General features: G+C 42.9%; 6 protein-coding genes across 6 annotated transcripts; 2 read left to right on the top strand and 4 right to left on the bottom strand.

Moving 5' to 3' along the window:
• On the bottom strand, window positions 1-1,968 carry CST5 (Cst5p; the record flags this gene model as incomplete). Its single annotated transcript, XM_020206520.1, has 1 exon — window positions 1-1,968. The coding sequence occupies one exon, from the start codon at window positions 1,966-1,968 to the stop codon at window positions 1-3; it is 1,968 nt and encodes a 655-aa protein (XP_020065660.1).
• Window positions 1,969-2,241: 273 nt separating this feature from the next.
• Window positions 2,242-3,429, top strand: PDA1 (pyruvate dehydrogenase (acetyl-transferring) subunit E1 alpha; the record flags this gene model as incomplete). The annotated part of the gene is made up of 1 exon (XM_020209310.1): window positions 2,242-3,429. One exon carries the CDS (start codon window positions 2,242-2,244, stop codon window positions 3,427-3,429), a length of 1,188 nt encoding a protein of 395 aa, XP_020065659.1.
• A 494-nt stretch (window positions 3,430-3,923) lies between these two features.
• Window positions 3,924-10,406, bottom strand: CANTADRAFT_25042 (ATP-dependent RNA helicase). The gene has a single exon (XM_020207305.1). It carries the CDS (start codon window positions 10,268-10,270, stop codon window positions 3,989-3,991), a length of 6,282 nt encoding a protein of 2,093 aa, XP_020065658.1. The 5' UTR covers window positions 10,271-10,406; the 3' UTR covers window positions 3,924-3,988.
• Window positions 10,407-10,894: 488 nt separating this feature from the next.
• Window positions 10,895-12,504, top strand: TRP4 (anthranilate phosphoribosyltransferase). The gene has a single exon (XM_020207304.1). It carries the CDS (start codon window positions 11,353-11,355, stop codon window positions 12,463-12,465), a length of 1,113 nt encoding a protein of 370 aa, XP_020065657.1. The 5' UTR covers window positions 10,895-11,352; the 3' UTR covers window positions 12,466-12,504.
• A 3,302-nt stretch (window positions 12,505-15,806) lies between these two features.
• On the bottom strand, window positions 15,807-16,725 carry CTA6 (Cta6p). The gene has a single exon (XM_020207303.1). It carries the CDS (start codon window positions 16,710-16,712, stop codon window positions 16,032-16,034), a length of 681 nt encoding a protein of 226 aa, XP_020065656.1. The 5' UTR covers window positions 16,713-16,725; the 3' UTR covers window positions 15,807-16,031.
• Window positions 16,726-17,182: 457 nt separating this feature from the next.
• Window positions 17,183-21,541, bottom strand: CANTADRAFT_20117 (DNA-directed RNA polymerase III core subunit; the record flags this gene model as incomplete). The annotated part of the gene is made up of 1 exon (XM_020206519.1): window positions 17,183-21,541. One exon carries the CDS (start codon window positions 21,539-21,541, stop codon window positions 17,183-17,185), a length of 4,359 nt encoding a protein of 1,452 aa, XP_020065655.1.
• Window positions 21,542-21,646: the final 105 nt, after the last annotated feature.

Raw genomic sequence — 21,646 nt, 5'->3', positions numbered from 1 at the left:
CTAGTGAAGAATTGTGGTGATTGCTTCATCAATATTAGATATTAGCGTATTCCATTCTGTTTCCACCTCTCTTTTAGAATTAGCGACGGGCTCCTTTATCATTAATGCATCGATTTTTTCAGCGTCTGAATCCTGGTCGCTTTCGTATACATCCGTATCGTTTTCGGACTCGTCCTCGTGGCCGCTATGGCTGCGAAAGAGATTATCGATTTTGGTTTTGCTCACCAACAAATTTGTATCCTTGACGTTGTCAAGCACTCGGGAGATGAACTCATTATCGGAATCAGTATCAATGCTGGAATCAGATTCATAGGATATCTCGCTGATAATAACGGGAGTTTTGGATTTTATTTCCGTGGTTACCCTTGGAATGTTAATTGTAGAATCGCTCGCATTTCCAGAGTCTGTGGGGGATTCGATCTGTGGTGAGAGCGTGGGGCAGTACACGCTGGCTGTAGTGTGGGAGCCATTAGAGGCGATTGCATCTTTGACTTCGTCTATCGTGATTGTGGAGGTAATAATTTCCACTGGAAACGTGAAGGACTGATCACAGCACGCAACTACCCATTTTTCGATTATGGACGCAGTTTCCGAGTGTAGCCAAATGTTGGAGCGACCACAGTTGTTCCTTGTAGACACCTTGAGAATGGAGGCCCTGGGAGTAGTGAAACGGCCGTCCCTGATATCAAGCAAGATGGCCTCTTCAGAAGTGTCCTCGTGCCAGGCCACGGCGTGGGTGTCGAAGAGGTAAACTATTTGGGGGTGGTAGTTCGCACCATCAAAACTGGCGAGCAAACGGTCTACGAGTCGCAAGTTCCCGAACAAGAGCAAGGTGTTCAAGCTTAGCGAGGAGCAGTTCTGGATCAATAGCCTGACGAGCTGGCTTTTCAACGAGTCCATCGAGATGGCTCGGTGGGCATCGATCTTGACAGTGACGGTGTTCAAGGTGGAGATGGTGGGAGTGGGCGACGGAGACCGTGAGCTAAGCGCCATCGACAAGCTGGCCAAATCCAAGTTGCTGGCTGCAAACGAGGGCACAGCCACTCTCTGGCTGGGCCTGGGACTGTGGATCACTGGAGTCGTGGTGGTGAACACCGACACCTCATCAAAATCAACCGGCTTTTTCGCAGCTGGCTCCCACCCTGGAGGGTGAGGGCGGCACTGTGCAGGAACCGACATATTTGCAACCGCCAGAGCGGACTCGGAGTCGAGAAACGCCGTGGCTCCGTCAAGACATGGGGCAAAGAGCTCGTCGCACACCCCTAAGTCTCGGGGGGCGATGTCAGTCTCCGTACCACGCAGAGCACACACACTGCCGTGGCACGGGGGAAAAGCATGTGTCATCAAATGGTGGCGGGAGTGTGGGATTTCGCGCAGCGATATTTTTTGCACCTGGTGGTGCACTGCCAACTTGAAACACTCCCAATGGAGGTAGTCACCACACTGGAGGGGCACAAGCGGCTCCAGCTCGAGCTTGTTGACAAGGAGCTCCTCGCACACGAAGCACTTGTCAACAGCCGTCGCCTTGGCGCTGGCACCATTGGCGGCACGGGGAGTGTGTGGCGAGTGAGAGACAATGAACGGCCTGACAGCCGGGCCCTTAAGCGACGACGAGGGCAGTCCCGTGCCTGGAAACAGCGACTTGCGATAGGACCTGATTCTCAGCGGCAGAAGGATCGAAGAGCCAGACCAGCTGGCGTTCCGGGGCGGCGTCTCAGGGACACTGTTGGGGGTGGAGGAGCTGGTGGGCGTGCCAAACAACGATGGTGGCGACGACCACTCCGCAGACCCCGATGAGGTGGAGCTAGCAGAAAAAGTCGACTCGGTGGGTGAGGTTTCGAGCAGTGGGAAGCTGGAGACAACGGTGAACGGATCGACAGGGTCGGGAAGCGGCAGGCGCTTGGCCGAGCGGAATTTGTGGCGCCAGCTCTTCTTCTCGCGGCTGAATACGAATCCAGGCAGAAGCATGGCTGCCAGAACATCCAGGGGGGTACTTCGCCCCAGATATATAGTGATGGTGGTGGATGGGTGCAAACGCCCCTATGTGGGGGGTGGTGCGGCGCACTATTGGGGACCGTTTTCGGACGGTGGCAGGCGGATGAAAACCGCCAATCTACCGGTCACGTGGCCGGGCGCGTGCGCGGGACTACACCCCCGTATCCCCTGCACTACCTCCGGGACGCTTCCCCCCGATGAGAAAAGGTTTATCAACACCCAAACTGTTCTTCTTCATACACCAAGATGATTCGCAGTATCCGTCCATTGGCCAATGCTAGCCGTATGTCGACCAGAGGGTTGGCCTCCAGCTCCTCCGACTTGGTCTCCATCACCTTACCAGAAAGCTCGTTCGAGGGCTACAACTTGGAGATCCCGGAATTGACCTTCGAAACCGAAAAGGAAACCTTGTTGAAGATGTACAAGGACATGATCATCATCAGAAGAATGGAAATGGCCTCCGACGCCTTGTACAAGGCCAAGAAGATCCGTGGTTTCTGTCACTTGTCCGTTGGTCAAGAAGCCATTGCTGTGGGTATCGAAAACGCCATCACTCCAGAAGACACCGTCATCACCTCCTACAGATGTCACGGTTTCGCGTTCATGAGAGGTGCTTCTGTCAAGGAAGTTTTGGGTGAATTGATGGGTAAGAGATCCGGTGTTTCCTACGGTAAGGGTGGTTCCATGCACATGTTTGCTCCTGGCTTCTACGGTGGTAACGGTATTGTCGGTGCCCAGGTCCCATTGGGTGCTGGTTTAGCCTTCTCCCACAAGTACAAGGGCCAAAAGGCCGCTTGTTTCACCTTGTACGGTGACGGTGCCTCCAACCAAGGTCAAGTCTTCGAAGCCTACAACATGGCCAAGTTGTGGAACTTGCCAGCTATCTTTGCTTGTGAAAACAACAAGTACGGTATGGGTACTTCTGCTGCCAGATCCTCCGCTCTTACTGAATACTACAAGAGAGGTCAATACATTCCAGGTTTGAAGGTCAACGGTATGGACATTTTGGCTACCTACCAAGCCTCCAAGTTCGCCAAGGACTGGTGTGCCCAAGGTAACGGTCCATTGGTTTTGGAATACGAAACTTACAGATACGGTGGTCACTCCATGTCCGACCCAGGTACCACTTACAGAACCAGAGAAGAAGTCCAACACATGAGATCCAGAAACGATCCAATTGCCGGTTTGAAGGTTCTCTTGTTGGAGAAGAACATCGCTACCGAAGAAGAAATCAAGTCTTACGACAAGGAAGCCAGAAAGTACGTTGACGAACAAGTCGCTGCTGCCGAAGCTGACTCTCCACCAGAAGCTAAGATGGATATCTTGTTCGAAGATGTCTACGTTCCAGGCTCCGAAATCCCAGTCTTGAGAGGAAGAATCTCTGATGACTCTTGGGATTTCAAGAACAAGACTTTCTTGAACAAGGTCTACTAAGCATTGAATAGAGTATCAATAAAGTATCAATAAGGTATACATTGTGATACTTGGTTCACTGGATGTATATATCTATAATAAATAAAAGATACCGAATGAAATAGATTCCAGGATTTGTCTGTAGAGCTCAGCAATCTCCGGTGGGGGCACTGAGTTTTCGATCCAGTATGTAGTACAAAGCTAATCCGTTTTTGTGTGAATTTGGCCTTTATACTGTAGAGAAAATTACCAGTGGAGTTAATACAATTCTGTAATAAGAAAGTTGTAGATGCAACGGGGTTTCTTTAAACGGCTACAGTACTACATTAGTATTACAGGTATGTTTTGATGGATATTTATATTTAAAATTATCACAATTCTGCAAAACTGGTCAGTAAATTGACTGTCTCGAACTCGAGAATGATTTGAGTATCAGTAGTTACAGTTGTAAATTATTTATATTCTCATTAGCATTTACATTATATATGGAATTTAACCTGAGTTATTTCACTCATCGGCGCTTCAAATAGTACAAATGCATTAATTATACAGTATATTACATGCTTAGAACACGACTCTTTTATTGACTTACTTTCACGTTCAACTCCACTTCCTTATCAGCGTCAATATATGAATCGCACATACACCAAATACCCAACTTAAACTCTCCTTCGTTAGGTATAGTAAACGACATTTTCAATTCCTGAGTCTCGTCCTTGATAACAGTCTTCTTGATAGAATAGAGCTGCTTAGTCGATGAATCACCAATGATAACCCACCAGTTTTCTTCTTTGGTAAATGGGTAATGTTTGGCGACCACATTCAAATCTTCCAATTCTTCATCCCTCTCTAACACAATGGTAATCTCCTTTGGTTCTCCAGCCACGATTGGTTCATCCAAGTCTAAAGTGTAGTGTATATCAATGTTGGGATACTTGTTAACAAATTCAGCAACTTGGTACAACTTGTCATCCTTTAATTGCAACACCTTGTCACGATCTTCGTCCTCCAACGACATAATGTCATAAACGGTATCAATAGACTGCTCCTTACATCTTTGTAAAATAGCTTGATCAAAATTTGGGATCTGCTTCAAGGGGCTGTCCTTGAACCATACTGCTTGAACTATCATTTGAGACAAGTCAATCACTTGGATAGAGCTGAGATAACCTTGACTGGACAATGTATCCACACAAGCGGCAATAAGATTCAAACAGGTCTTTATCACAATCTTCTTGTCCTGCAGAAGCTCAAAAGACAATGGTATTCTTAACATATGCGCTTGAAGGAGTATGAAAGCTTTCACGTACGGACTTTCAAACTTTGGATTAGAATACTTGATTGGCAATTTGTTGTAGATCTTGTTAAGCAATAGTGGTTCGTTATCCCGGATCTTAAGCACTTCAAACTCAGACGACGAACACAACGTTTCGATAAGTTCACCAATCTTGGTCCTGTTGTTCAACTTATTAAGAGAGTTCATACTGGCATAAGGGACATTATAATGAGAAGAAATAAGACTTCCGTTGGTAGGGGAGAAGGTCTCTTCCTCGTCCTCATCTTCCTCTATATCCACTAATTCTGCTTCACTCAAATCCTTCATTGTATTCTCAATTAATTCGGAAAGGTATTCCGAAATCCCCAAGCCTGAAGTATCCTTAACATCGTAGAAGTTAGGATTGTTTCTTATTCTTCTGTAGAAATAAGTGTATGTTATCCAATCAATACAATCCTGGTTAGATTTCAAGTTCTTTGCACTAATCTCATCGATAAATTGATCGTGGAGAGAGGCGTTCAAGTAGCTTTCCACCGGCAAGCCTTGGCCCAAAAATTCTTGAAAGAATTTCAATTTGTTTTGGTTAGTCAACAAAGTCACCTTCCCCTTATTGGAAATGGGATCGACACAACAACCGATCATTTCTATCACTTCATTCACTGTGTAATCAACAAGCCTATGCTCTTTGCCCTCATATTCTTCTGTTCCAAAGATAATTACTCGTGGTGCAGACGGAGAATAGAAACAAGTTTCTTTACTTGATAATAAAATGGAAATAAGATCATTCTCAAAGAGTTTTTCCACAATCAACTTGTCGGTCGAGTTCATTCCTGGATGATAAATTGCAATACCACTGTTCAAGAACTCAGAAAGTATTGGATCACTTATGCGGTCGAGATATGGCTGTAAATCTTCAACATCCACTTTCAAAAACGATGCACTTCCACTGGCAAGTTGAAGTAACTTGGAGCCAACATCTATGCATTGCTTTCTAGTTGAGAGGAAAATTAACGTTCTGGTAATGGATGAGCTTGCGGCCAGATTTATCAAGTCCCAACAATTTCTAAGCCCCCAATTCATGAACGTTTGCTGGTTATCAGAAGATAATAATCTGATTTCATCAATATAGTTGAATCTGTTCGAAGGATCGAAGTTGAATATGTTATGTTTGGAGCAGCCTAACCATTCTCCAATATCTCTGCTGTTGAATAGTGGAGAAGATAGGGCCACAATACGCAAATCGGTTCCGAACTGAGAAGAGATCAATCTCATACGAGAAATACTCACCTCATAGTTGGCATAGGAGGGATTACTCAACATATGCAAATCATCACAAACAAGTAACTCAACTGCCTTAACGACCTTTCTTTGTCGCCATCTCTTGGTGATCTGATGGTATTGTTGAGGTGTAGCGAGAACCAAATGGCTAGAATTCAAAATGGCCAAATCCTTGGTGACATCTCCTGTAAGCTTCTGCACCTCTTTCTCAAAATTGTTAAACTTTTTAGTCCAAACTTTGGTCAATCTATCCACCTTTTCTTGTACAGGGTTAATGTATACCACTCTTCCTTTGTTTTGGTTCCAGTGGTTCAATATGGCCAACTCGGCACAAACAGTTTTGCCCCCTCCCTTTGCCAAACCTATCAAGACATTCTCGTTAGAATTAAATAGACTGGCGAAGGCTTGGGATTGAAATTTGTTGAAATAGTTAAACTGGAAAACATCCTTGAATTCATCGGGCAATGATGTGGTAGGAACGTTTTGCAAATCCAAAACTTCCGTATGCGATACCTTCTTTGGAAACTTCAAGTTGGTAAGTTGCAATGGAATTTTCCATTCGCTATGTAGCCATCTGTCACTAATAAATGTAATGAAATAATTGGGCTGTTGGGGATCCAACATGTCAATTGAAAAATCCAAAAAGTGTTCTTTCTTGGCATACTCCTTCTTGATTTGGATATGGTCATTGTACAAAATCTTGTCCCCATCACAATCTTCTACAATCACATAGAAAGACTGCGAATTGCCATGAATCTTTGACCAGTTCCAAGTCGGAACAATCTCAACTTGCACTCTCAAGGTAGTCGAGGTAATGGGTTGGGAATAGTAGTTCAACTCAAGTTTGGGGAATTGCTGGATCAAATCATATGCCACTTGGCTGCTACCCTTTAAATTCAATGCTTCTGATAATTCCAAGGCATTCAAGTTAAAATAACTGACAAAAGGTAAATGAGAACTTTCGGTAACTCGAACAATCTCTCTTGGACACATATCACCAAATTGTCTGAAGGGTGAGGAGCTCAACCATAACCTCTTTTCCACCATTTTGCACAAGTTTAAAGTAGTTTTGGCAAGAGCAGACCAGCCTTTCTTAAACACAATTTCAAAGATCCCTCTAAGCAATCTTCCAGCTGACTGAGTTATGTAAATCATATCTGCCATCAAAGCAAACCCTTCAAGGGATAGTTTCGATATGTAAGACTGAAGGAGAACATTAACCTTGGCAAGTGGGTCGTTTGGACTTTCCTTGATTGGAATTGGGCATCTCTCGAGTAATTTTGATACCTCAAGCTTTTCCTCTTGTCTAACGGGAATGAACTTAAACTCACCAGATGATGCAAAAATCTTGAGAATTTCGATCTCGGTCAACCATGGTTTTAATTTGGAGTTATACATGTTCATAGTGGGATAATTGATATAGTAGTGGGAAGCGATCTTACCTAACTCGGTAGACCTTACCTCGCCAGAGTCCTTATTGTAATCAACTAGCTTATTCTTATCGAGAATAGTTAAAGCAGTGTGTACCAAATCTGTTCTCTTGAGCTCCAATGTCTTGTCACCATCGTATTCTGCACCCACATGGTATAAGGCGGGGGATTTGAGCATTCGGATATAAAGATACGTGTACCCCAACCACTCAGTGGCATCTTTAAGCGATCTGACAGTACCCAAGACAACTTCTGCGTTCAAGTTATCTACCAATTTGCTAACAAATTGAGATTCGATAGGCAATTGTTGGTTTAGAATAGCAAGGTAGTACTGCAACTCGTCATGAGACGTGATGATTATACCTTCACCACTTTTATCGTATCGAGGTCTACCAGCTCTTCCTAACATTTGGAGAATATCCTGAGGAGACAACTGCACCCACGAACCTTTCTCTGGCGAATAAGTTTCAGTTCCCTTAATTACAACAGTATGAGCAGGCAAGTTCACACCCCAAGCCAAAGTGGCGGTGGAGACCAAGACTTTAATATGCCCTTGTGCAAATAGATCTTCAACAACACTTCTTTCTTCTTTATCCAAACCTGCATGGTGGATACCAAACCCTGAAGGTATAATGTCCCTTAGATTTCGGTTTTTCATAGCTTCAGCTTCTTGTTTCAAAATCTCAGCCGAGCCTGATCCTGGTTTCAACACCAATTCGGACTCACTGCTGGATTCCAATTTTTCTTTAAGCCAGTTGGCAGTTTTAAAGGTGTCCTTTCTGGAATGTACGAAGATAATCAACTGGTGATTATTTTTCATGCACTCAATGAGCTTTTCGTGACAGGCTTCATTCATGGCATTTAATTTCTTAATCGCCTTCTTCTCTTTGATTCCAATGAATTGCTGAGCTAAAGGACATGGTCTGTACGACGAGTCAAAGTAGAAGAGACCTTTCTTTACCCTGAGGAATTGAGCAACATCCTGATAGTTGGGCAATGTTGCTGAAAGTCCTACCAATCTTATTGCTTCACCTGTGGTTTCTTGGTATCTGTGAGTTCTACTCACAATACTCTCCAAGACTGGGCCTCTTTCATCATGCAATAAATGGATTTCATCAATAATAATTAGCTTAGTTAATGCAGTTGTGGATGATAAATCAGCAGATTTTCGAGTTATGATATCCCACTTTTCCGGAGTGGTAACCAATATTTGTGTTTCATCGATTTGCTGCTTGCTAAGACTAGAGTCACCAGTCAATTCGTTTACCACTATTCCAAACGTAGGAGTCAACCTTCTTTCGAATTCTCTCATTTGTTCCTGAACCAATGCTTTCAATGGGGCGATGTAAACGATTTTAAACTGGTTCAAATTGATTTTGCCAGAAATTGGGTCTCTGTAGTTTTCAATAGCACGAAGAACAGTCAACATTGCAACATTAGTCTTACCAGCACCAGTTGGAGCACAAAGAAGTAAGTTCTCGTCCGAGCCAAATGCTAATGGATAAACCTTGGATTGAATACGATTCAATGACGAGGTTTCTGAAGATGGAAATACCTGTCTTGCCCATTCAGGAAGGTCAGTGATAGGAACCAATGATTCTCCTTCCCCGATCGGTGGTGATACGGGTGGTGGAATACGGATCGTATCGTATGACTTCTTGGTTTGTTGATATGAGCCTTCCGGGAGTTTGACATTCCGGGTAGCCATTAAGTGGGAACCTTGATCAAAGGTTATTGCTTCGAGATCCACGATCTTTGGAGTTCTTATTGATGGTTTGGTCTTTTTCTCTTTAGGTTCCAGTGAATCAGATAGCTTTCTCTTTTTCTCTTGGCCCGTAGCGATACCAGTGCTAAGCTCGGAAGCCAAAGATTGTTGGTCCATCCCTTCTAAGTCTAGTATAATTTTCTCCTTCGCCTTTTCATCGTTCATAACTTTCAACCACATAATCTTGAAATGTATTCTCCATCTATTCTCAGTGCATAGTTTGACAAAGTCAAAGTGATCATAATCCATTAATTCCATTAGCTCATTCTCTACATCTCTAGATGTGAATTCTCGATTTCCAAGAATAGTGCTAAGCTCGTTGTGAATGGATTGGATTTTTGCTGGGTCTTCGTTCTCAAATATTGAGGTGAGTTTTCTTTGGAGATAAAAGAGATCTATTTCATGAAGTGGAAGTATAGTGCTTGATTTCTTTGTTGTGGTGGTAGACTGGAGCACTGTCTCGGTCCGAGGAGCGTCTTCTGCGTCCTCTTCTTCTTGTGGCTCGTCTTGGTCGTCTTCGTCATCCTCTTCCGGGATATCCTCTGCTTCACTTTCGTCAAAGACTACAGCAACGCCTTCATCGCCATCTTCTTCTTCGATTTCTTCCACCGCATAGTCTGTTATTCTGTTGGCTAAATTAATCAAATCATTCAACTGGACGTCTGACACCTTGGCATCCAATATGTCCGAGACTTCAGTCTTTTTCTCCAGCACCCCGCCGTCACCCTTGATAATCTCCAATATTGTATCAGCAGCCGATAATATCACTTCGTGGCTGGTGTCTGGTAAAAAGTGGCGAACTTGGGTCATGATCAAGTCGAAGAAATGGGCAGTGTCTTCATTCGTGGGATGGTACGAGATGTTCTCATAGGTACTTGAGTACGAGTAGTTGTTGAAAGACACAGCATTGGCCCTTTTGGTCTTGGATGCTTGTGCAATTTCAGTTTGATCTTTTGGAGAGTCTCTGGCCACTCGAGTACCCATATCTTTCACAGAGATCTGGCCAACAAGGGAGGATGGATTAGTGTTCACCTCCTCACGACCCCTTCTATCGGATCGTATGACCTTGTTGGACATCTCATCGTAGCTGTATTGTTTGTTTGACGAGTCCATTGGGGGTAGTTATCGAGATTTCTGGAGCATCGTTTATGCGATGGCCAGCTTGGTGCGCGTAGTTGCCTGGCAGCGATGGTGGGTGCTTCGGTATAATAGGTAGCGCAAAAAAGCATTGAAGAGGCAGCAGCATTACCAGGCGCTTAGAATTACCTGAGCTTGTTATTGGAACATCTCAGCTGCTTCTAGTCCCAACTCAATAGAAACATACTAGAAGAGAAGCATAGTCGTCTAGTTCCGGCTTATCACGTGGATTAGTCAATTCCGACCACCTGGGTCATCAGACTTATCCCAATCAAAACTATACATTTTGGTCAGCTAAAGGGCATTTAAAGATCCTAGGAAGTTTTAGGGCTAGCCTTGGTGGATTTTTTCATTTTTAACTTCTACTAGCTGTGCAGCAACAGTCCCGATAGGCCATCTAAAAAGTGATCACGTGACATGCTGAATAACTTGTTACACCAAATATTGTGGTTGATCAACTGCTGTGGGTTGCTCTCTTATCAGATATGGGCTACAGTACACTTGCTTAGAGCTAGACAGAGCTTCTAATTCGTAGTTGCTAGTAGAAAAATGTTTCCTGATCCAATCTTGTCCTATGACAATTCTTGATTTGCACCACGGTTTTGATGAATAAGCTGCAAAATATTCAGTAGACACTATTCATTTCGAGAACCCGAACATTTCTATTCTGAAGTAACATAGCTACAGTCGTTGATTCGGCATATATTATTGATTGACAGTTTTTCTGGATTGACCGCTTGCTCTCCCCCTTTGTTGTAACATCTTCATTTTCGGGTAATATTCGCTTCCCGTGGTCCCATAACATGTAAACACCAAAAAACACCAAAATGCCCTCTCCATCTAATAATAATGACACCCCCATATTGTGTATAGGTAACACTGCAGCAGGTAAGCAGCAGGCTGGTCTCGCCTGATCCCTCGGCACCTTTGGCGAGTCTGGCTCCCTAGCCAATTCCTGCCCCTCGAGGACCCTCGAGGCACAATGACTCAAAGCACACGTGATCCATCAACATGGTAAAATTCACACCATTCTTAATTCTTCAACAACCACCACCACCATGTCCAGCCCCAATGCGTTAACCCCCTTCATCAAGTCGTTGTTGATGGAGCCCCCTAACTTCACCGAGGGCGACTTGGCCACTGTCTTGAGGTGTATTTTCAGGGGCATCCCCAGCGACATCCAAACTGCTTCGTTCTTGACAGCATTGAGATTGAGAGGCTTGGACCAGCGCCCAGAGTTCATAGCAGCGGCAGTCACTACCGTGTTGGAGTTCTCCAAAATGATTCCTGCCGAACTCGTTGATCCGCTGGGCTATGTGGACATTGTTGGAACTGGAGGTGATGGAAAGAACACCTTCAATGTCTCCACTTCCTCGGCCATTGTCGCTGCTGGTATGGGCTTACCTGTTTGCAAACATGGAGGTAAAGCCTCGTCATCCACCTCGGGATCGGGTGACTTACTCAAATCCTTGGGTGTCGACTTAATGAATGTTAATGATGAAACCACTCCAGAAATCGTTAAGAAGTCAGACTTTTGTTTCTTATTTGCACCTGCCTTCCATGGTGGTATGCTCAAGGTAGCCCCAGTTAGAGCCCAATTGGGTATTCCTACTATTTTCAACATCTTGGGTCCGTTAATTAACCCTATTCCATTGAGAGCCCGTATCTTGGGTGTCTACAGTGAACAGCTAGGAGAGTCCTACGCTCAAGCAGCATCGATATTAGCCAAAGAGAGCAAGGTCCACAAGAAAACAATGGTGGTTTACGGTGACATCGGATTAGATGAAATCTCCCCATTCGGCTACACCAAATACTGGATGATAGATGCAGACGGTGAGATCACCAAGGGAGTGATATCCCCCAAAGATTTCCATCTTCCAGAGCATGATCTTACCTGGGTAAGCCTGGGTACCCCCGAAGAAAATGCCGAAACCTTGCTTCATATCCTCAGACAGGACCAATCAAGATTTAAGATAAAAGAGAGCAACAACCATGCGTTGGTCGACTACATTTTGATGAACACAGCTGCTTTGGCTGTGGTAGCGGGAATTGCCACAGACTGGGTCCATGGTGTGGAGCTCGCTAAGAATTCCATCATGTCCGGCTCTGCATTGAGAGCCTTAGAGGACTTCAAGGCCGCAGTGCAGGAACTCCCTGAACAGACCAGCTAAGCCTGGGCCGCGATTTATTCTAATATACGACACTTATAGATATTATGTAGCTAGTGGTGCCTTTCGGTCACGTGCGTTTGATCACGTGGCAGATCGTGGTTATCACCGCATTTGTACGCGTATGTAAACAATCATCTCCCATCACCTCCACATGTTCCTGAGAAAGAAGCTCATTGGGACCCCCCAGCGGTCTCAAAGGGCCCCTCGGGATGGCAAGCATGAGTTCACTCCAATAGGGAATCGTTCCCGGTCTACCATAGATGAAAATTACCACCAAGAAGTTCCTGAACATCTGAAGGGTCGCAACCTCTTCCAACTGATAGAACCAGATGACGAGATGGCCCCAGAGTCTTTTCTAGACGACACCATGGATAACTTTGAATCGATGGCCTCGTACCAGAAACCAGACTATGATATGAAAACCCAACCAACCAACCATGCCAACCGTCGCGATTTCGTTAACAATGGCTTTTCGTCGATCAAAGAGCTGGAAGAGAGGATTCGTGAACTAGATGGTGAAAACTATAGGCTCAAATTGAACGTGTTGGCTATGCAGCGCTTGCTCAGTGGTACTCCACAAGATCAGCAGCAACTTATCTCAGAGAATGTGTCACTTCAGAGTGAGATTCGCCATTTAAATCAAGAGCTTGAACGCGTCAGATATGAACGAACTGAATTGGAATTCCTGTCAAACAAAGAAAATGATGCTGAATATCGTATTTCACAACTCAGGACTGATTATAAAAAAGAGCTTGATCTCAAAGACTCAAAATTAGATCACTACGAGAGAAAAATTAATGAACTCGAATCTAGGCTTTTGCAGGGATCCAATGACTCACAGATGATACGAAAATTATCGGAAGAAGTAGAAGAGTTGGTAAATGAAAATGAACAGTTGAAACGAATGGGCGACCAAAACTTTGATGAGTCTGATCAGGTTAAAGAAGAAAATAGAACATTGAGAGACAAAGTCAATTCACTCGAAGATGACAACAGCAAGTTGCACTCTGACAATATCTCACTCGATGCAACAATCAATGAATTAAAGCTTCAGTTGCGCAAGTCCCAAGATTCTTTGAATTCGTTATCTAAAGAAATGAATTCGAAGGACTCTGCGGGTTCTTTAGCTCAACAAAAACTTGATGAAAAGGATCGACTTATTGATGACCTAAAAGAAGAATTATCAAAATTAAGATCCTCGAATAAAGGACTTAGTAGAGAGGTTGAGAGATTAGAAGCTATTCAGCGTAGTCAACAATACACCCAAGACGAGCTAAGAAGTATGGAAAGTACCATGAGATCGAAAGATGAAGAAATCAGGGATCTTAAGAGCCGGGTGGCGAGTGTTACAAGTGAGTTAGAAAATTCGAACACCGCTATCAATCGTCTTCATAGGGAAATCGATAGCTTGGAAGGTGATATTAAATCTAGAGAGAAACAAATTGATGAACTCCATCAGGTAAAGAGGTCCTCTAGTAACTCCAACTACACTTATGAATCCCAGATCAAGTCACTTAACTCAAAAATTGAACGTTTGAGTGATACCAACAACACTTTGGAAGAAAATTTGGACACCATAACGAAAGAGTTGACAAGGGTTAAACTAAAAAACAATAGTATGATTGAGGATTTAAGATCTCAAAGATCATCCAATGATCAGTCATACTTACAAGTGGATATTGAGCGGTTGAGGCGAGAGTTAATCGAGAATGAGAATTTAATCTCTGATTTGAAACAAGAAAATCAAGAGTTGGTACATAAGCTTACAAAGCAGGCCAGTAATTCAAGTAGCTTGGGTCTACTTGAGGAGGAAAAACAAGAATTGACTAAAGCATTGGTCGCCAAAGACTTAATTCTTGATCGCATATCCCAAGTTCTTGATATAAGATCTCATGATCAACTTGAGATGGAAATCCGTGATTTACTATCCGCCAATAATCAACTTCGTGATATACTCGAAAGATCTGCGATAAAAGAAAACGAATTAGACGCCAGATTTGGATCAATCAATGGAGATTTGAACTCCAGAATCCAACTTATTGAACAACTAGAAAGAACAATTGACAATCTTCAATTTGAGTTGAAAGAAAAAGAAAACATGATAAGGTACCTAGAATCATCATCCATGCAATCCTCCAGGTTTGACAATATGGCGGACATCAATGAGCTATTGAAAGCTAAGTCCAAAGACGAAATGACTATCAGAAAACTAGAATTTGATATTGAGGCTTTGAGGACCCAGTATGATGCTGAGATTAAGAAAACCAAGCAGAAAATACAAGATCTCGAAAGGGAAATGAATATACAGTCTACCACTCAAGAGAGAGAGATTTTCAGATCTACATCACCTTCTGCTATTCAAAGTTTATTGGAGTTCCAGCTCAAGGAGAGTAACAAACTCAATGAAGAATTGTCAAGGCTGTTGAGCTCGGCAAACTCAAATACTAAGAAGTTGGAAGATAAGGTGTCCAGAATAGAAAATAAAAATGAAGAGCTCTTAGACTCCATCAAGAGATTAGAAGTGCAAGATAATTCTCACACATCTGAGAGTGACAGGTTGAGAATTAAGAACAGAGAATTAAGTGATGAATTGGTAACGGTTACCAATCACTGCAAAAGATTAGTTGAAAAGATCAATGACATCAATCGGTCAAAACAAAGTTTAGCTGATAAGGTCGAAGAACTTCGAGACTCGCATGAGTTATTCGGTAAGGTTAATGAGTTGAATCTAGATCTTTTGAATGATAAAGTGGAAAAGCTTCATTTGAACTTGAATGAAAAGGAAACGAGCGAGTTCAATAAAATGAAGACTATGAACAAGTACCTACTGACCAAGGTAGAACATTTAAACAAAAAGCTTCAATCAATAAATGATGATTCAGCATTGAAGTGGAAGTCTAAAGATGCCAGTAATACTGAAAAAGATGACAAGATTGTGCTACTTGAAAAACAATTGACATACTATAAGGCGAGACTTTATGACTTCAATTTGAAAGCCAATGATCTTCAGGTGATGAATACATTTATCGTCAACTCCATTAAAAACTCGAATCAACTCATCAAAGGTGATGTTGAGAAGTTGATTCAGTATGGAATTTATCCGGATTACTCGGCATTGGCTACTGAGAAAAGAAACAGAAAGACTCCATTGACGTTCAAGGTGCTTGCAAAGTTTGTGTTGGCCCACGTGAGAATAAAGAGGAGATTTGAGAAATCCGAGAGAAGAAAGCTCAAGTTGGTTGAATTGAAGAATGACATTGAGAAAGGGAAGGTGATATTCCAGGTGTAACTGTATATTAGGTTTCAGTTCTAATTTGTATAATTTTAAGTGTATTATTAATTAAAATACGTTGTACAGGTAGATTTTTGACTTCTTGAGAGCGCTATTTACTCATGATATTTTCATTGTGCAAATGATATCATAGATATCGAAACATAGATGGCGATCCGGCGCTAATGTTCGATTTTGGCTTATGGTTCGATCTGTGTAAGAAACCAGCCTCCACCAAGCCTTCCTTTAGGTGCTAGAAGGGATTGACCTTCATGGAATAATAAGTACCTCTGGATCACCTCATTATTCTTGTAATAGGTGTTTGGAAGTTTTTGTCGGTAGAAGATTGTCTCGTTCGACCAATCCTTGGAGTCTGGATAGCAGAGCCAGCTTGGGCTGAGCTCCCGCCTATGGAACCTGATCTGAAATTCAAGAAAGTATTGTTTTCCGGTACTATCATATCTGATGTGGAATTAATGGAGGTATCGCCCTGGTGGACCCCCATGATGCTGTCATTGACCATATCCGGAGAGAGAATGCTATCCATGTGATCAGAGGCCAAATACCCATTAGACAAAAACTCGCCTATGGATAGTTCCTCACTCTCTTCTCTTCCAAAGGCGCTTGGCTTCGTATGGAGAGGCCTGATGATGGTCCTATCTACCTCTTTATGGAGGGCGCTCCCTTCATTGAGGAACTTTTCGAAGATGCCCAAGTCATTCCAGGTCTTTTCCTTGAGAAGTTCTTTGTTTTTGATAAGCTTAGCGCCGAGTCGCATGGAGCTGATGGGAATGGCCCCTTCTTCGTCGTCTTCTTCCAACATCATCTGGGGAAAGAGGTTGGAGGTTTCCTCAAGCAACGCCTGTGTGTCTATATCGTCGAAAGAAATGGGATCGTCCTTCCACCGCTCCATATAGAGCACCTGGTTGGGATCATCTATATGGAAATACGAGAACGTGGAGTCTCTGGTTGACATTGGCAAGATTGGAGAGTTGCAACAATTTTGTATAAATATTTATTCTGCGAGCCACGAAAATAGAGCGCTCGCAGATATACAGTAAGGTAGTATTTCAATGTAAAAAAAAAAGTGGAGAATTACTGGTAATGGCTAGCCATTATAGAGCGGAACTGTTACATGTGTGTTGATTGGATTTTCTTGATTGTACTGCTTGAATTTTTTTTTTTACCATTTTAGTGGTGGAATTTTGGTGCCAGTTGCTGCAATATGATTTACTTCCAGTGGACAAGTTGAATATCCGGTAAGCAACATCACAATCAGCCATCTAGAAATTTTTCCCCAACATGCCGTTTTGATCTCCCAATCAACAACTCTGGCTTCGGGCACATACTAAACTTTAATGATTTTAATGTTCCAGTAACATTTTCGGCGGGCCATCTACAACACATACAAGTCGTACTTATTTACACGTTTATTAAAATACACGGCTATGCTGCAGCCACCATGGATGGCTGCTCACATAAGCCCTCGAACAAGGTTGGCTTACGTTTCAACACCTTCTTGTCATAATTGGACGATTTGACCAATTTAAATGCACCAGTACCAATACTCATGGTTTGTCCCAAAATGATACACTCGGATACACCTTCAATTTTGTCGTTCTTCATGAAAAAGGCGGCATCGAACAAGTGGTCGGTAGTCTTTTCGAAAGAGGCCAATTGCAAAACGGAATCTCTCATCTTACTTAACCCGAATCTGGTAATACCCAAAACTTCTCCCTTGTATGTCATAACATCTCCCAACAACTGAATGTGACGAGGATCAACACTCATACCGTGATTACTCATGGTGTAGTCGATTTCCTTGATGATGGACGATCTGGCTGCTTCGATACCCAAAACTTCGAACACCTCAAGCACATGGTTAGTTGTGGTCTTGGTACCCACAATACCGTCCGTACTCATGACTTCCTTCAAACCGTAACCTTCAACTAATAATTCCTTCTTGCTATCGTCACGAATGTTGATAACTGCTCTGAAAATATTGGGCAAACCCTTGATGCAAATTGATGGCAATGCTCTCTTAAGCTGTTGCATTCTGAAGAAAAGAGTATTGGTATTGTCAGTTGGATTTTTCAAGCTCTCAGTCTTGGTTTCACGCAAAGTCACTAGCACGTTGATTCTATCCTTTCCGCTAATGGAAACATCTCCGGGCAAAATCTTCAACTTTGGAGCCGAGAAAATAGCTTGTGCGATACCATCCAAAGTAAGCTCCAACTGCAATTTTTCGATAGTCTCCAAATCGATCTTAATGGACAAGTAGGCCATGTTATTCTTGTAGACATCTTCAATGAAGTAGGCAACATCTTCTAATAATGTCTTCTCAATTCTACCCTTAACCACACGAGCAGCAATTTCGTCATCGTCGTTGACTAAGACAGAGTTGATGATCGGAGTCGAAATGACCTTGGACGCATTGATAATTTCTTTAATACGAGGAACACCTAAAGTGACGTTCATAGAGGCGACACCAGCAAAATGGAAAGTCTTCAACGTCATCTGAGTACCTGGTTCACCAATAGATTGCGCACCAATAGCACCAACAGCGGTACCTGGTTCCACCTTGGCCCTTCTGTACTTGTAAAGACATTGTTCCAAGAACTTTTCAATGGACTTGTGGGACATCTTCAAGAGTTGATTGACTGCATTTAAGCGGATTGGATCATCTTCAACCAAGATGTCGTCTTCTGTAGGATGAACAAACGAAGGTTTCAAGCCCTTGGACTCTCTGTATCTTGCTAAATTTTCAGCCTTCTTGGTGACGAATTGTCTAATGGATTCGTAGAATTCTCTTTCCGCATCATTTTGATCAATGTATTCAATCTTGTCAAAATCCTCCGGCTTCAAAACGTTTCCTAGATTGTCGTATCTAGTCAATGCATCTTCCAATGGGTGCAAAATTGAATCGACCAAATCAACAATTTCGTAAGGTAACAATCCAATTTCATTGACATCGAAGGTAATGTTGAAGGAGTGGTCCCATTGACGAACAAAGTTCACGGGTTTGGCATCACCCTCCATATCAAATGGATCCAACCCATCACCACCATAGGTAAATTGAACCACACCGTTCGAAGAATTACGAACACTGTTGTCATATTGGGAGGATAAATCTTCTAAAGATTTCATCAATCTTCTAGACATATAACCGGTTTCAGCAGTCTTGACAGCAGTATCAACCAACCCTTCTCTACCAGAAATAGCGTGGAACAAGAATTCGGGAGGTGTCAAACCACTGTAAAAAGAGTTTCTGACGAAACCCTTAGATTGAGGAGTCTTCGAATTCTTAGTAAAATGAGGCAATGATCTATCTTGGAAACCATCAGGAACACGATTACCCGCGATAATTTGTTGACCAACAACGGCCACCATCTGGGAAACGTTCAAGGTAGAACCTTTAGAACCACATGTAGCCATAATCAATGGAGCGTTCAAAGGATCCAATTCTCTAATACAAACATCACCGACTTCTTCTCTAACCTTGGACAATAAACCACCAATCTTTGCTTCCAAAGTTTGTTCTTCGTTACAACCAGGTTGGGTTTCCAACTTTCCTCTATTATATAAGTCAATCAATTCGTCACACTTCAAATACGCTTGTTCTACCATTAACTCCTTCTTCTTCTTCAATTCGATACCAGGAGTAACATCATTAATACCGATAGAAAAGCCCCTATTACCCAAAAATCTGGCACATAACTTGGCCATTCTATTCATTGCATTGGCTGCCTCGTCAGGACCGTAATCTCTCAAAATGGTGTAAAACACAGAATGCTTCTTACCATCACCTAAAGTAGATTTATCCATCAAGCCACTCAAGATGTTAGATCCACGAATTATAACAAATCCATCATTTGGTGACATTTCATTCGGCAAACCCTTGGCAGGTGCAATATAGGTCTTATTCTTTGCATCCAAGTTAATGACAACCTTGGACTTCTTGTTGGGTTTGATTAATAATGAGAAGACTTGCTTACCAGTCCATAACATGACTGGCTTGAAAATGGCTGGAGGTGGAAGGTCGAATTGACAGTCAGCATCTGACATCATACACAACAATTGGATCAAAGTTGCTCTGTCAAAGAATGAATCCTTGTGGGAAATTAAATAAGAACCAGTGATAAAATCCTGGGTAGCAGCAATAATAGGTTCTCCTGACTTTGGGGTCAATAAGTTATTTTTCACACCCATCAAGTTAATTGCTTCCGCTCTAGCTTCTTCAGTCTGGGGAACATGCAAGTTCATTTCATCACCATCGAAATCGGCATTATAAGGAGTACAGACACACTCGTTCAATCTGAAAGTTCTCCATGGTCTAATTTTAGCATAATGCGACAAAATGGATAATCTATGCAACGAAGGCTGTCTATTGAACAACACGACATCTCCATCTTCTATATGTCTTTCCAAAACATCACCAATCTGTAAATTTTTAGCAAGTTTGACTCTATCACCGAATCTCAAGTTTCTCTTTGCCAACTCGTTTTGCTTTGCAAGATAGTTTGCACCCGGATGCACATCTGGACCATTAAGAATCAACCTTTGCAACTTCTTACGGTTGTAACGGGTACATTTTTCAGGGTATGTCAAGATTTTGGCCACTCTATCAGGAACGGCAACTTCATCAATTTTCAAGTTAGGATCTGGAGAAATGACAGTTCTACCAGAAAAGTCAACTCTCTTACCGGACAAATTTCCTCTGAATCTACCTTGCTTACCCTTCAATCTTTGACAGAAACCTCTGATTGGCTTAGAAGACTTGGAACCAGAGCCACCTGAGGATGGTAGTAATGCAGGATTGGCGGAATCAGAGTTAATGTACATGGCAACAGATAATTGCAAGTAATCCCACTGTTCCATCAAATTATTGATTGAGATTCCCTTCTCAATACCAGCTTTAATCAAAGTGGAGGTCCACACAATCTCAGTTAACTTCACAGTTAAATCATCTTCATTAGACTGGGCATCCATCATGACCGATGGTCTGATACACACTGGTGGGGCAGGCAAATATCTCCAGATATACATCTCTGGACGACCACCTCTGGACGGATCGATACCAAATAATTCACAATCGGATGGAGTGATCTGCTTGAACAAGTTTAATGTTTTCAAAGGATTCAAATCATCGTGCACTCTCTTGGCAAACTTCTCCAATTCTGGGTTTCTGGAAAATACCTCCTCGAACTCGCCATCCCACTGTTCTTTTTCAGGTGTTGGTTTCTTTCCGATCCATCTAAAGGTATCGTGGACAATCTTCAATGCAGCAGGACCAGCGCCACTGGCAGCCTTCTTGACGACACCGTTGACATGATGACACTTCAAACATCTTCTCTGCTTCTTGCACTGCTCAAGGATCTTCTTCAAGATTTTCATTCTTCTCAAGTTGTCGAGGTTGGGTCTTCTCAAATCATTCAAGAACTGGCGCTTGGACTCCTCGTCCAACAACACAGCCGAACAGTTCTTACAGATACATTGCAACACATGGATGATCGATTTGAAGTAGCCGACATGAAAAACCGGGAGTGCCAATCTGATGTGACCAAAGTGACCATGGCACGAGGCAAGGTTGCCGTGACAGGTGGCACACTCGCTCAGGTTGGACGAAATACCCATCTTGGTATCCAAAGCACCATTATCTTTGGCAGCTCTTCCCTTCTCCAAATCATAAAGATCACGAGTCTTGACTTCCACTTCAGACTGAGCGATGATCTCCTTCGCCGACAAAGCCCCGAACTCGAGCCCCTTGATACACTTGGGAGCGATATCCACAACCACCTCTTTCATTGTTGGTTGGGGTTGTAGAGAAGAGGTGAAAAAATTGATATCTACTGGCGGTCAGGTGAGCGCTCACGTGGGTTTTTGGTGATCCACCATATGTGCGAGTTGGTG

The sequence above is a fragment of the Suhomyces tanzawaensis genome, assembly GCF_001661415.1.
Source record: "Suhomyces tanzawaensis NRRL Y-17324 unplaced genomic scaffold CANTAscaffold_2, whole genome shotgun sequence".
NCBI classification, from domain to species: domain Eukaryota; kingdom Fungi; phylum Ascomycota; class Pichiomycetes; order Serinales; family Debaryomycetaceae; genus Suhomyces; species Suhomyces tanzawaensis.
Note: the sequence above shows the minus strand (reverse complement) of the source record. Positions and strands in the feature narration are given on the sequence as shown.